General features: G+C 37.8%; 1 protein-coding gene across 2 annotated transcripts in view; it reads left to right on the top strand.

Moving 5' to 3' along the window:
• Positions 1 to 16,002, top strand: part of cntn3a.1 (contactin 3a, tandem duplicate 1) — a 57,828-nt gene that overhangs the window by 11,937 nt on the left and 29,889 nt on the right. For both annotated transcript variants that reach the window (XM_029506130.1, XM_029506129.1), the window contains exons 4-5: positions 6,321 to 6,416; positions 15,093 to 15,296. In XM_029506130.1, the coding sequence (XP_029361990.1) occupies positions 6,321 to 6,416; positions 15,093 to 15,296 (300 nt within the window). The remainder of the gene's footprint in view (positions 1 to 6,320; positions 6,417 to 15,092; positions 15,297 to 16,002) is intronic.

The following is a 16,002-nucleotide window of genomic DNA, read 5'->3' as shown; positions in this document are numbered from 1 at the left end:
AAGACCAGAGTCAAAAGCATCTCTGATAGCAAGGTGAACTTGGGGCCTCTACTCTTGATGGGCAGCCCATATCAAGTGACAGCCCTATATCTGTGAGGTGCAGCTTGATTAAATTCTGATGTCTGTTTCTCTGCTGTAGTAGACACATCCTTTGCAGGGAAGGCACGAGAGGTATCCATCTCAATATTGTTTGGTGCTTCCTTGCCATAAAGCAGCATTGGATCTTCAGCATGTAGGCCAAATTTGTGTCCTGAGCAGGTTGTTGATCATATCTGCATTTCCTACCGGTTTTTGAGTCCGGACCGGCGCCGTATATCTCTGTTATTGGTCTCATCCATTGCCTGGGTCTGACCTGGAACCTTCCGCTTTTGTCAGAGGATGAGGACAAGCATCAGTGCTGATGTGCCATACATCATTTTTATTGCTCTTGGTTTAACTTAATTAAATGTGCTGTGTGATTGAGTAGGTCTCAGGTCAAGGGAATAATTCATTGGAGGAGCAGCCTGTTATGAGTCCTATCATGTCATTTCAGTATGCTCTTTGGATCACCGAGGGGACAGTCCTTCCCTCTGTCTTGTAATAACTCTATAATTTTAGTTTTCGTTGACAAAAACAAATGTAGTAAACTGTATGCTGGCGAAAGACTGAACAGCAGTGTCTCTGATTTGTGCCGATTGATGCCATATAACGTTGCTTTGTGCATGCATGATTTGAATGAACGTGCAGTGCATTTATAAGAGTCAAGATAACCTACATTTTTTTTTAATCCTCCGAATGATGGATGATGTAACAGTTGCTGCCATCTGTTAGGGGCTTAAACCTCTAAAAGTATAACAGCCCTTCATCCTGTTGACAATACAGACTTAAATGTTTAAAAGGTTCTGTTCGCCTGCTGGGAGTGTGGGAAGGAATAATCTATTTGGTTATCAAACCAGATTGAGTTTCCTAATCTCTAAGGGATATTTTTGGTGTAAGTGAAAGGATTTTCACTGGTGCAAGATGCAAAAGAATACAACAGATTGCAAGGCGTGCAATATAAGCAAAGTGTATTGGATGCCTGTCCTGGAGAACATGCTCCAACCTGGATGGTGTGCACTGCTGCTTATAGGGGCTCAGGTGTAACACAGTGTTTAATGAAGGGTGAAATCGTTGTATTCATGGAAGAAATGCAGGATGCAACCTATGCATTTTGCTTTTTATGACTTCTTTCTATTAAATGCAGTCCCGTAATTGTGCTTCATTAAAAATTTTTAACTATCTTACTTGTAGAATTACTTTGCAAGATTTGTATCTTTTTTTTTTTTTCTTCTTCTCTTGTTTTCATTAGCCCTCTATTTTTTTTTATTCAGTTCTGGTGCCTCAGGTGAAAATTAAGCCTGTTTTTCAGCTGGAGAGATCCTGAGGAAGGGACAATAATCGTTCTCATCAGCCCTGTGATTGTAAGTGCTCAGTCTGGGTTTCAAATCATCTTTTATTGTGGAGAGTAGTGGTACTGTATGACAGGTGCATTTCACTACGGTGTTGTATTTGACAGGAGACTACGGCAGTAACGCCCTGTAAGAATTAGACCCCTTTGATGTTTATTACTCCTCAAATGTCTTGTGTCACTCATTGTTAGGGGTTCATCACATGATGCTTTCCTGTGAATAGTGAAGAGAGGGGAGAGAAGACGAGAAGCAGAGATCACGGTTTTCATCATCTGTCATCAATGTTTGTTCAAGTAATTCATTTATAATGTTTATTGCACATTCTTTTTTATAACATTTTAACTTCTGAGAGTTTGTGTAGATTTTCTTTATATATATTGTTATTATTATTATTATTATTCTTTTACTTATTTATTTATTTTTTGGGTCAAAGGCAACTGTCCACAGTATCACATATAGGGCGAGCGTATTGGAGTAAGATTTAACATTTCTTTACCAAAAAAATTAAAATGAAAATAAACATTTGTTGCAATCTGCAAATCCTTATCAATAGAATTTATTGTTTACCTGGCAAACTGACTTTGAAATCAGTATGTCCTCTGTGAAGTGCAACTAATTGAATGCCTATTAATGTATTTGGATCACAGGAATATAAATTAATAGTTTGAGAAATTGTTACCCCATGACCTTAGATTTCTTAACATGGCTTTTGTGGCTGTGCTGGAGTAAACCTTCTGTTTCATTTGCGGTTGCTGGCATTTCTGTTGATTGCATGTTCAGATCTTTGAGTTTCTGATTCTTCCTTCCTCTTCCTCCCACTTTCCTGCTATCAGTCATGTGTATCTTTATGTGTTGTTATTCCTCAGCCTCTTTAAAGTCGTATTGGTACATGTAACGGAATTGGAGAATTTGCCATAATGAATGCAGTTCACAGCTCAGCCATGAAGCTTCTAAATTTAGTTGGCAAGACTGGAGGGTGTCAACACCCATTTGCTCCAGAAACTCCAACTCAGTGACATGATACTGGTCAGTCTCTCTGTTGGTGACATTTCAGGTAATGAGGCTGTGCCAGTTACTGAGGTCTAGCCAAAATCGGTGAATCTCATCACATCAAAACTGTTTCCAAGATTCTTCCTGTTTGCTGTTTTGACTCAATACCAATTAATCAATGGGCTCAGCTGTTTCAACTTTGAGCTCTAAAAAAAGAGATGATTTTGGTCAAGCAAGAAAAGAGAACAGATAAATTTGAAGTCTCTACTAAATGTTTATGACCTTTCAATATTTAGTGCAGTTTCTTTTTATTTCTTACTCTCAGGATGACATTGCCAGCCTCCCAGTACCACTCACTCTCCAACTGTTGAATTGGCATAGCATTTGGTGCAGACATTCATGGCCCCAAAATAATGAATACTATTAATTTTAATACCCCTTCATCATACCCCAGGGGTTTCAACTTGAACTGGTTAAAAGTTATGCTTCTACAGGAATTTATCACATAATGCTAAAAACTACCTGCCACCCAGTTTACATTGTGTGGTATTATGCGGAGACGCCATCTGTCATTTGTTTAGGTGTATCAGATTTTTATTGAAGTATCTTTTCCAACATTTTATTTTATGTTGGACGTAATATTACTTTTTTTTATAAATTTCTTTTGTTATTATTGACCATGAAAAGCTAGTTTTCAATAACTATTGTCGAACCCAAAACTTTGGCAACTCATCAGTTACATTTTCTTGTGCACTGAAACCCATATCCAAAATTAGTTTTTAACTTTTGTACATAGTGATTTTGTCAGACAGCACTGTACATATAAAATCAGGGTGGATAAGTCAGTATGTAAAAACTTAAACTGTCTACATGACGTTTTACTTGGTCCATACGTGTATAAAGTTTTGACCTTTTCTTGTTACAATAAAAAAACAGAAGATTAATGGAAGGAAATAAAGAGCTTAAAAAAAGGCCTTCTTTAATATCAAAGTCTTTTTTATCCTCTTGTACAATGGTCAGGTGCCAAATGTAATAGCATCGTCCTTGAGCTCACACTTCCAATGCTATGGCTTCACTTCTTCGTTTTCTCATTACAATGGGTCACATTGGAGGAGCAAGCCCAAAAATGCAAATTCACATCCAATTTCATGGATCTGAAAACACTGAGAATAGCCTGAACCCAGCCATGGAAAAGCACATGGGGGTGCAGAGCCATGATAGGCTTGATAAGATGATCCACAGCGTGCAGAACAGCTTGGCTTGTCAGGCATTGTTGGCTTTTAGTGTGTCTAGCTCATTTACACCCCACCATACTGCAAAGGAATATTGATCAGGAGGGCTTCACTTTTGGTTTGAGTTGAGTAACTTTGGTATTCTCTAATGTACTTTATGAGCCTGGTTCGGTTGAAAAGAGTCAGTTGTGGTCCTTTATAGTGCTAATGGTACTTCTTGACAGAAATGGTAACAATTAAGAAAGGCTGTCTGACCCTATATTTCTTTCTCATTACAGTAAAATATGTGATTTGACTTCTCTGTTGGAGGGACAGCTGTGTGCAGCCCACCTATGAATGCTTATTTATGGCAATTGTTTCATATAAACTGCATCACTTATTTGTAATGTGAGAGGATGAGTTGTTTTACAGTGATTTAAACTGGAGATCCTTGTTTAGCAAGTAAGGAGCTAATCAAATCAAACACTAGGTTAATGGTAAACTCATTTTATATTTGTTTATGATTGTAATGAAAATGTAATGGAAATTGATTTCTAACACAGATGATAATTTAATTCATCCATAATTGGGTACATAGTATAGTCAGCATTTTGAAATTCAATGTGATCTTTCTTTCACTTGTTCAGAAATGATAATGCAACGGTGAGCCAAAGACTAAAGCCATGTTAATGTCAGACTCTGAAGGTGTCAAGGAAAAGCTGAAGGACTCAGAACACTGCAGACCTATTTTTTTGTCATTCATTCATACTGAATACAGTACCAAAATGTTGGTTGTCCAACAGTTTCTGCAAATATTTTCTGCCCCAGCCCTGAAACAAAGAACAACCCGCTGAATATAGCACTTCATTACATTGAAGCCTTTGGATGATAACAGATGAATGCTTTCTGAGACAAAACACTTCACAGCATCCAACCACTGGAAATCCTTGCCACTGCAGTAACAGGGATATACTGTCTGACTCAGCAGTTAGTGGCCCTGTCAGAGCAGCTTTGGCTAATATGTTATCAAAGAGCTGGTTATTCTCCTCACTAAGCCTTTGCTGTATGTTGAGGTAAGTGGAAAATGAAGCAACTTTACTGTCAGCTGCCTCACTGTCACATTGTCACGGCTCACTGGGACATTTTCTACATTTTCTGATCTTTTGGGAAACCTCAATTTATTTAAAGGAGCTATTCCTTTTGCCTCTGCTATGTAGCCAGCATAAGAAACAAAGGTTACTGTTTTTATGAGTTTTTATGAGAAAAGTTTTTCGTGTTCAAACTTGGCACAGTGCCCAAGCCTCAAATTTAGTTAAATTTGTAAGGTAAAACACAAGCACATTCAAACAAAACTGCTAACATCTGTTATCAGTTTTTAATGCATTTATGCATACAGTATTCAGCAGCCTCGACATCTACTGTTAATTGAAGTTGGGCTTGTAATGATGAAAAACAGATGACAGTAAATATAAAACATTCCTCTCTTAGGTTCATTTGATCTGCAGGGATCAACGGATCACTTGCTACATCACGGGGATCTTAACTGAATCTTTTAATGCACCGACAAGCTGTGTGTAATTTAGCAATACTCATATGAACTGTAGCTTAAAAATTGTCCACTGAAGCATCCACTCAATCTGTATGCACCCAAGTATGAAAAGAACTTGATTAATTACTCATTAGTTGTTGTATTTTTATATTATTATTTTTGGGGGCTTTTATGCCTTTATTTTTACTAAGTAAGTAGCAGAGAGACCTCACCTCTTGCTCACTTGGGAGAAGGGAACGATCAGCAACATACACCTCAGGCCATAACCGAACACAGGCCACAGGCCATAATATTGTGTAAGTGCTGACCACTCAACCACCCACGTTGTTGAGCTACTAATTAATTAGTGGAATCATACAGGAACTTTAGAGTTAATCATTTGCAAACAAGAGAAAAATTTGCTTTGAGTCACGATAATGTAAAACATTTCTGCTGGATGTAATTTCCATTATTCCAAAAATCTGCAAGATCATGTACTTTATTTTCTACGCAGAGGGTCACTCTACTGTGCTTGTAAATCCGATGTGCCATTTTCAAATTCTTTCTCTATGTTGTCGGATTCAGTCTTTACTGTCTTATTATATGGCAACACTTTCCGCTGCTAAGTATGCTGCAAGAGCCACAGCAGGCATGCAAAGGCAAAGTGTTCAAGGATTGCAGTGTCTGCATGCTTTCTCTCAGCAGCTTGTCAACAAGTAATCGGTCTCCCTACGAATTCTGTTCAGTCTTAGTCATTTAATTGTTGCTGGTCCATGTGCAGTGGATGAAACATAGAAAGTGATAACAATATGGCATTCCAATTAAATTCACTCATGTGTGACTTGTACTTGAGGAATTGCTTTCTGTTCTAGCCAAAAGTGTTCAGTACTTTACATTACCATGACTGTGTTTATGCAAACATAGCATACAGACACGGGGGGTTTCAATAAACTATGCAACAGTTCTGCATCACATTTCATTGTTAAGTTCTGGTGAGTAGCTGTGTTCTTACCAGATATGAATTATTGGGTACCCAGTGATATGGCTTGTATGGCATTTTATCTCTGTAAACAGTGAGGCAGGTCCTCTTCGCTTCCTTATGGCTTATGACCCCAGAATGATTTGATGGTCTTTGCTTTATTGCTTTTGTGTTTTGGTAAATAGATATGGAGAACTTCAAGACACAGAGAAGAAGTCCAGTGAGGGTTCGTGAAGGTCAAGGAGTGGTCTTGCTATGTGGCCCACCACCCCACTCTGGAGGTATGTTTTTGTTCTTTAGTTTTTTCTCATGTGAAGATGTGTATTTCATCTGTACCAATCGCTCCTTTGTGATGCTGCACTCACAAACACTCACAAACAGGACCACTATCGGGTTCATTCAGAAACGTGGACATTGTGTGGTGTAACCTCTCTGACTCCTCATCTATTTATCTCGACAAAATGGTAGTCATGTTTGTGCTCACCCCTTCAGAACTCCTGGCTGTTTTTATGTTGTTGAGATCAGAAAAGTGAGGCATTTTTACTTTGCAACATTATGGCCTGTAATCCTGATTTCAATGGGGGCGAGGAATGACTTTGGCATGCAGACTGGAGAGGCTGTCTGTGGTTCAAGCTCTGCCAGGCTGAGTAAAGGGGGCTTCTCTCTGAGGTTGCTTTGTTTGCTTCACATCAGCCCTTCACTAACATTACATTATCAGTGGGAGTTAGCATTAACCTCAACCAAAGGGTCTGAGGATTGGCTTTTGCTCCACAAGCCAGCAAGGCCAAAGGTAATCCTCCAGTGTGACATACTGACATGATTTTTCTTTTAAAGATCTGTTTCAAAGATTATAATGAAAGTGAGTTAATCTGATAACCAGGCACATACGAAGTAGGCACAAGAGTTGTCAGCAGACAAGTTGCCAATTTGTTTCCTGGTTGACTGGAAGGACAAATCTCTCAACACTCCTTGGAAACATTTCATTGCAATTCAATCGTATTGTACCTTTTGGTATGACGTCCAAATTTATGTTAGTTCTGTGCATGATTCTGTTTTTAACATAACGGCAAAATAGCAACATATCCATGTTATGGAAACGTTTGCTATTCAATTCCTTAAAAGAAAATTTTTGTTACATATTATATGATGTTGTGTTACTGCCATGTGAAAGCATGTTACCTTTAGCTAAGTATTATGAGATGTTTTATCATACACTTGCAAACTTGCAGATCTAACAATGCTCTGTTCTGTGTATGTTATAATGGGACAACTCACCTTGCTTTGAGAACAAAAGCTTGAACAATGAGCCATATGCTTACTTCTGGCACTTATGTAATACAATTCCTTAAAAAAAAAATAAATAAATAAAGACAAATCCCTGATGAAAAGTATCCAAACGCCAAAACACATTCTATCCAGCTGAAAACAAAATAGCAGGATTGTCAGTAGTGTTTGGCTGCAGTAGCAGTGTCATGACAATGTCCAAAAATATTTTGAAAAACCTGGGCACATCCAGTTAAATGCATGAGTTGATTTATTATTCCCACCAAAAGAGCACCAGGATGATGTCCCAGCTCAAGTTCAGTGTGGTTTCTAGAATCGCAATGCGCTGAATTAAAATGTGATACGGTCTGTGAAGGCCTTCCCTTGTGCACCAAGCTAAAGAAAAATTACTTCCTTTTGGTGAAAGCATTGATGAAGCATGCAGCACTGCCAAGTCACTTTTTTTTTATATATGATTATATATGCCAAATTTTTTGGGGTGACTTGAAGTCAGCACACAAACAGGCTACAGTTTTTGTAAACCTGTCAGAGACCAGGAGGATTCAGGCTTGCCAGCCCTTATTTATTTGCTTATAAATGTGTTGACAGCCACATTTTAATCATCTTTGAGTCCAGAAAATAGTCTTGATCGGTTAATGTTTAATGAGCACCAAAGTTGATTATACATAATTAATTAAATCATACATGTATGGCTTAGTGTTGTATGCTGTAAGGGATTTATATACTATCTATACATTAGTCAGCAAGTTAGTTTTTCATAGTGGAGGTGCAGGTGTACAAATAATGAATTTCAGAGGTGACAAATAATGAAGTACAAATATTTCGTGATTGTGCTCAATTAGATTTTTCAGGTATCTGGTATCTGTATTTATTTCTCTGACCACTTCTTACTTTTACTCCCTACGTTACGTACCTTCTTCTCCTTGCACTGTAAAAAAAGGCTCGCTATTTCTTTTTATTTATTTATTTATTTTTTAAACCTCCACAGATGACGACATGACGTAAAAGCGTACGTAAAAGACGTGACCAAGTTGAGAGGGAAAGAGGGAGAAGAAGGGGGGGGGGGGCAGGTAACTGTGGGAAGAAGTCGAGTGAGTGAGGGGACGGTAGAGACAGAACCGAGAACTTGTACTGGAGCAGAAATTACCAGGAGGATGTATTGTGTTTCATTAACGGCAAAAATTCATTTTTGCTTTTTATTTTTACTTTGAAAGTACATTTCAGAGCCTTTACTTTCTTTCCTTTACTTGAGTAAAGGAGTTGAATTAGTATTTCTACTTTTACCAGAGTATTTTTTTTACACAGGTATTTGTACTTCTACTTAAGTACAGAATATGAGTACTTTTGCTACCTCTGATGAATTTCAGTAGATTTTGGTAGGAGCCATTATTATGAGAATCCATTCGTTTATTTTGTATTCCTAATGTATAAGAACAACCTTTATACTTCTTTTGCAAACTGAGACATTGACTTAAAATGTGATTTAATCTTAATGAAAATGTGAAATGAACAAGATGTACCAGGTACAGAATGGCAAACAGATAAATATATAATGAGTAGCTTGTTTTCTTGACAGATATTAGGTTAGGTTAAGAAGGTTTTGCTCTTAGATTTGTGAAAATTAGTTTTACAGGAGAATAAGGACAGAGGAATTTGATCAGGATTGCTGCTTCTTGGATCAGGAGATGACAGAAGGTGTTGAATGATTTTTAATTTATTTATTTATTTGTTTATTTACATGATCAGCAGGTGGGAGTTTCACCACTGTGAGAAACTTGACTGTGTGTGCCATTTAAAAAGTTTTGTAACTCATCTCCTAATTATGTGGATCCTCTCTGAAATTCTTTTTGTAAAAATCTGTGATGAATTTTGTTTTTTCCCCTTTTAACAGAAGTCCTTTGCGCTCCAGTGCAATGTGGGGATTTTAGGACACTATTAGTGTAGATTAGGATAAAAATCAAATCTCTCTACATAAACTCATTTTCATAACATTGAGAAGATTCCCCTGATCTGATGCTGGACTGTGTTCAAGAAATTCAGCTCCTTTGTTGTAACAGTTCTCTTGCATATTCGACAAAATTACAAATGTTTACAAAGATGCCGCAGTGTGTTTGGGTAAAGATTTGAATAAATCATTAGAGATATGATATCTGGGTCTTGATGTTTTTCTCTTTACAGGAATGTAAATTAATTCATTCTATAATTCTGTTTAATAATTCATGTTTATCTTGTCTGTTGTTTGCTGCAAAAACTCGGTTCTTTTTCTATGGGCCCCAAACTCCCTTTGGACCCCCATCTGGCATGACACTGATGATTTTGGACTGGAGTCCTGGAGGGGTTGCTGTCAGTAACCCACACTGTTGCATTACACCTGGCCCATATCTGTCAGTCTGATGCAAGGCCTCTACCTGATATTACAGAGAGAATGATAGCTGCATTCACATATAAAATGAAGGCAAATCATTGTTTAACTATCTAAAATGTGGAGGAAATACATGCCGAATAGTTGCCACTGCCACATTGTCTCACAATGTCATTCGAGTAAATCCCCCCTCTAATCAAATAGAAGATAGTTTTTTTATTTTAGATTTGATTAGTGCAGATAGGAAATGTTTCCTGTGTCTCCCATTTGTTCCATTAGTTGATTAGCCACAGTTCTGGTCTGACTTTCTTATAGATCATAGAAATATATGCCCATTAATGTTAGTGTACTCCTCATAGTACATTAAATGAATGGGCTAATGACAAGTGATGTGACACGAAACTGTCGCATTTTAACTTGTATTTCATTATATTTTTATTTATCTACAAGGTGAACATGAATATACCTTGTAAATAAATCATGTCCAGACATGTCCAGAGTAGATGTTTACTATACAAAGTATAAACTGACACTAAATAACAACAAATAGCCAAATAATGAACTTGGATAATTGAGGACAACTCAAATCATGACCTCTGGGCCTGCACATTCCTCTCCCTTTGGAACAATGTGTTTAGGCAGAACCATAGAGTCCCTCACAGTCATCTCAATCTGAGCCAGGCAGCTAAATGTCACAGTCACTTATACCAGTAAACATTATTGGGTTAAATAAGAATGAAACGTTCCCCACCAATTTTGAAATAAACGAAAACTTTTCCATATTCTTGCTGGAGCGGAAGCAATCCGAACGATATATGTACTGTGTACGTTGTCTGGATGATTAATATCACATATTACACAGATGATTTTTCATAACGGCAGTTGTGTAATGAGCATGTCACAATCTGTGACAGTGAGCCATTGACTGACAGCTGCAGGTTTTTGTTTGTTTTTTTTTTTCAATATTTTTCCTGCTTAGCTGTTGCAACAGGCTGTTCAACATACTGTTGAAATGACTTGGTGACACTAAGAAGTAAAACTGAGAGACAATGAGGCAGAAATGAATGTTGTTGATGATGATTCACAGTCAGATGTAATGCATCAGTGTCTGCATTCACTGTGCATTTTATCTTACCATTCAGTGCAATTATGAAGTTTGTTTCTAAAGGTTTTCTCTTCAGTCCTATCCACAAAGACCACCTTTTATTCGGGAAAATAAAAAATGAAGCTCCAACATGCGAGAGCCAAATTGATTGGTTGAGGAAAGGTTGTTTTGCATGGATGAAATGCATGTGCAAAATTCTGCTGTGGCATAATAACAACAAAAGCAATAATAATAATAATGATAATAATAACAATAATAACGTTTATAACACTGAGAAATAAAACCATACAAGAGAACAATACTACTACTTATATAATTGTGGGTCAGACGTTGTAGCAGAAAGCTCTACGACATCATTATTCCTTCATTATTTAGTCGTATCTTTGGTTTTTCTGTATTTTTTAAAGTTTCCTTTTTCATATTTGTGATACTGTCCAAGTAAATCTTCCCAACTGCTCCTAACTTCTCCCAGATTGAGGTGTTATTTTTAGTGTGACTTTGTGAATACAGGCCCTTTGAATATTCTGTGCTTTCTACAGGAACTGTTGATGATATTTAAGTAAAGGATGAATAATTACTAATCTTGTTAAAATTTATTGAAAGTGGGTCAGTTTGGTCCCCTGCTGTTTTTCTCATATCAAATACGCACAGCACACAGGGTTTGCTTTTGTCCAGCTGAGTAACGTACAGGCTCCTTTTATTTGCAGCCTCTTCATTGCTTCTTATTGTGATGGATCATGTCTGTTCTCTGGCGACTGAGCACATCGCCGAAAATGATCCATTTTCTCACAATATTTTCAGAAACTGCCATAGTAGATTATGCTTATTGATGGAGATGGTAAAGAGGTTGAGATGTGCTTTGGGATGAATCATATGCAATTTTCTGACATCTTTGCTGAAAATCTGGTCTGCTTTGGTAAGGCTGCATTCATCTAGATTTTGGTTAAATGCCGTTTAGCAGGAAACACACACACCCCCACATACACGTTACAGTCCCTTTCTTTTTTTTGTCCTTATTTGGCCCCAACAACAAATACAGTATTTATATTTATATATATATATATATATAAGAGAAATTGTGTTAAAGTAAAATAAAAGGATTTTTAGTGTCAAAACAATATCTCAAGCAGAGATGGACATTAATATAAGATGCTCCCATAAATGGTGACAGGACACAAATTATGCACAGCACAATGCGTCTTGGACAAGAATCTGCCTCATCTCCCCTTTTAAGTCTTTCAATATCCCATACATGATTCAAGAAGCCATCATTTTATTTTCACAATACCTGAAAAGTCCCTATACACCTGCAGGAAGTAGTTTGCTGTGGCCCAGGACGATCTAAAACCTTTGAAAGTTTCACCCAGAGAAAGACCAAAATATTGTCAAGTATCCAGAAAGAGTTCCAGCAGTGTTCCCTCACTGTATTTGCATCAGATGTGGATCTGCGTTTTATTTTGCATTAGTGTCAGTCTACGTGTTTTCTTTTGCTCCAAGACGGTCTGAATGACTATAGCTTGGGAACTAATGCACCTGACCTCCTTTCGCTAATGGAAACAAGCCTTTTAGATTTACTCAAGTCTGAAATCTCTTGTTCTCTTTATCAAGTGCATCTGCCCCAAAACAGACGCTGCTCGCTGGCTAGAAACAGCACACACAGCCTGCAGGCATTTTTTCCGTGGCTGTGACCTAAGCCATTTTATAGAGCGAACTTGTTGTGTGTTATGAATACAGATAGGTTAATGGCTGTTGCTGTCCTGGGAATGGACATGTTAGTACAAACTTGGACACAAGTCCTGCGTCGACTTTTCCGTGATACAATACACACTCGTGCAAAAACCCTCTCTGGATACAATATGCCCTTGGTCTGTCATGTTCCACTTCTCTCTCCTCTCAGATCATTAAGGGGGAATCAATGCTGCCTGTTCATTATACAAGGGCTAAATGGAACCACAATGAAAATCTGCCACTCACTGTCACTCACGATTGCATTATTCCATTACTGTCCATCCACAGAAGGCTCTCAAGTCAAATCATCAAGTACAAACACTGATGCTTTCCACTTCCTATTTCCTGCTTCCCGTTTCTCACCATTAATCTCTAACTAACCAATTAGTAACCTTTTATTTGCTGTTGTTTCAGTTCATCATGCCCTGCAGCTTTAGAAGGTATTGTTTCAAAAACAGACATTAAATATGAATAACCTTGCAAGGATGAGAGCTGGGATGTATTATTTAGCGGAGAGCAGGATATTACAGCTCTTCCTGTTCGTGGGTCTGATGGATCAAGCTAAGAAATCAGAGCTGATCGAAGTTGCAGACACTCAGATCTTGGCAGGGGAAACGGCAAGAAATATCCACCGTGCAATTCGGTTTTGGAAAATTCTTGTTCAACACTTTGGGAGTAGCTGACACCTTTTGTCTGCCCTGTTGGGAATTCGATGAGTATTTCTCCCCTCAGGCCTTTTAATGTTAGTCAAAAGCAACAGATATTTAAAGTAAGTCTCTGTGTAAAAGACTTAAAATACCTGGAGTGGTTTTGACAAAAGTTGATAAAATATTTAACATATCATCTTATCTGGAGCTCATTAATTAACGTGTATATTTCATATCTCTAATTCCGAACAGAGGTGGTAATCATCTTCTAACTTACATCTTTGCTACAAAGTGAAAAAGCCCACCATACAAAATATTAAGTTGTTTTCAAATGTCATTGCTTTAAAGTGTACCTATTAATAAATGCAGATTTTAAGCAGCCATATGAAATAAAACGTAAGTGTGTTTAGACTAATTTAATTGTCATCAAGTTTCAAACATAATTACCTTTAAAATGTAATCATGGCTAGGAAGTAGGAAACACGGGCATCATTGGCAATTAAAAGAAAAAACCCCTCAGTGTTTACTTGGTGCAAAAAAAAAAACATCCTCACATGTACAGTACTTCACAACAAGATTTGTGTGTGTCGTCTTTACAAGGCTTGCAGTAATATGTCAAATGTCATACATCGTTGAGCAGAAATGAAGAATACTGAGTCAGTAGATGAGTGTCCGATTCATGTCTCAGTTATTCCCTGTACTGTAGTGCAGAGTCATCGCTTAGACAAGTTTTTACGAACGGCCAAGATTGCTTTTGGGACAGGGATGCAATATGGTCCAGAGCAATCTATCTTTGTGTCAATATGTCAAAACACCATCATTCGTTTTTTATAATGTCGCTGATTGTTAGTGCAAAGCTTCTCTGACTACACTCCATTTGGTTGATAGTACTGGGAGTCTTTCACAGAAACTTGTTATCATCGATGATGAATAGTAGACTCGATGTTATCATACTGAATAACCTGAGCAGTGAAATATAGCTTTTATTGGGTATTACACCAGGTTTTTTATGCATAAAATGCAGCTTCAGGGCCTATTTACAGTCCTTAGCTGCTACATGGCAGCCACAAAGGGAGTTGCTTGTTTGTTTGTTTTTAACAATCACTGTCTCAGTGTTTAAAATACGGTCTTATGCAGAAACAAGTATTAAAAATGTGTAGGAACACAGAAGTTAAAAGATTCTGGCAAGAAAAGCAAATATTGTTTTTTTACAATCTAATCTGGCAAAGTTCTGTGGTTGCCAGTTAGATTCATTCAGGTCTTTTCCTGTTTCCTGTCAAATCATCCTATAAACAGCAATGCAGTGTTGCTGTTTTTGATAAACCTTCACATTCACAGATAACTCAAAGTACACTCTTGATTGTGGTTTTTTTTTTTTTTTTGGTGGTCTCAGAGGTACCTGAGTCCCCACACATGCAGGCTTCTCCAACACCTCAAAGGGTCTCTTACTGCTGCTCCATATTTAGTTATTTAAACACCAACTTCTCATATCTTCATCAGACCTTCAAGTCAAGCTTGTAAATATTTGCCTGTAAATCCCTGAAAAGCTAGTCAATCATGGCCTAAGCATGAGCACATAAGATAGTGAACCCTGCATCTATCCAACAGTGAGTAAGCTATTGTTATTCAATTATGAATAGTTTTTTCAATAATGGAAGGCAACCTGGGACATCCACTAATTCTTTTATATCTAAGGCATGCACTCAAACAGGAGACTGCTGATGGAGTGCACAAGATCCTTATATGGTTGAAGATGATGCATAAATGCAGTTTGTTTCTTTGACTTGGCTCCTGCGACTCTCACTGCCTTTCTTCCTGACTTTGTTCACAGAGCTCACCTTCACGTGGATCTTCAATGAGTACCCATCATTTGTCACTCAGGACACACGGAGATTTGTGTCCCAGAAGACTGGCAACCTCTACATTGCTAAAGTGGAACCCTCTGATGTGGGGAACTACACTTGCGTAGTCACCAATACAGTCACTAAACGCAGTGTGCAAGGGCCACCAACACCACTGGTGCTGCGGGTTGATGGTATGAGAACACACCCTTACAGTACCATAGGGGGAGCACTGAGCAAAGGCAGATAGATGATTAGTTTTTACTTGAGTAATTAAAATTTGATACATTGCAAACAAAGTGACTTTAATTATCCATAGCCTTTAAAGATAACTTTTTAAGAAGTGAAACTTTTAGCTGGCAAAATCAGTGTTCAGCCAGCTGCTGTTAGATGCTGCCAGCCAAGAGAATCATCTGTTCCCCGTTTGTGTCTGTGATTTGGCTTAAAACAAGAAGTTTTCTGTTATAGCAAGTACAAGATAAGCTAGACAGTTAGCAAAATTTCCCCAATGTAAACAGCCTGCGTGTGTTTGCTGCCCAGTATGCCCAATAGAGCGATGAGTCTCTTGGTAAAACAGTCTGGTCCAATCAGACCATCAAAGTTTTTTCTTTTATCTGGCAGACCGGTTTGAAAAAGGAAAACCTGAGAGGACTGGTGTGACCTCATGAGGCAATGACCAACTGCACATTTCACATTTTTCTTTTTTTGCCAAATAGGCTTGCAACTGTGCTTCGTAGATGTTTGGTGAAAATTTAGATGAATGACAAATGAGTGTAATACGAGTTTGTATTTTCGATAACAGTCCCATCGGTGGTCAGAAATGCTACAAATAGGTCTTGCCCCCAAACCCCAGAGTCTAAAATAAATCCAAAATAAATCACAATTTCTTTTTCGTTCACA

This window comes from Echeneis naucrates, chromosome 7 (assembly GCF_900963305.1).
Source record: "Echeneis naucrates chromosome 7, fEcheNa1.1, whole genome shotgun sequence".
NCBI classification, from domain to species: Eukaryota; Metazoa; Chordata; class Actinopteri; order Carangiformes; family Echeneidae; genus Echeneis; species Echeneis naucrates.
This window is presented reverse-complemented; position numbering and strand designations above follow the sequence as displayed.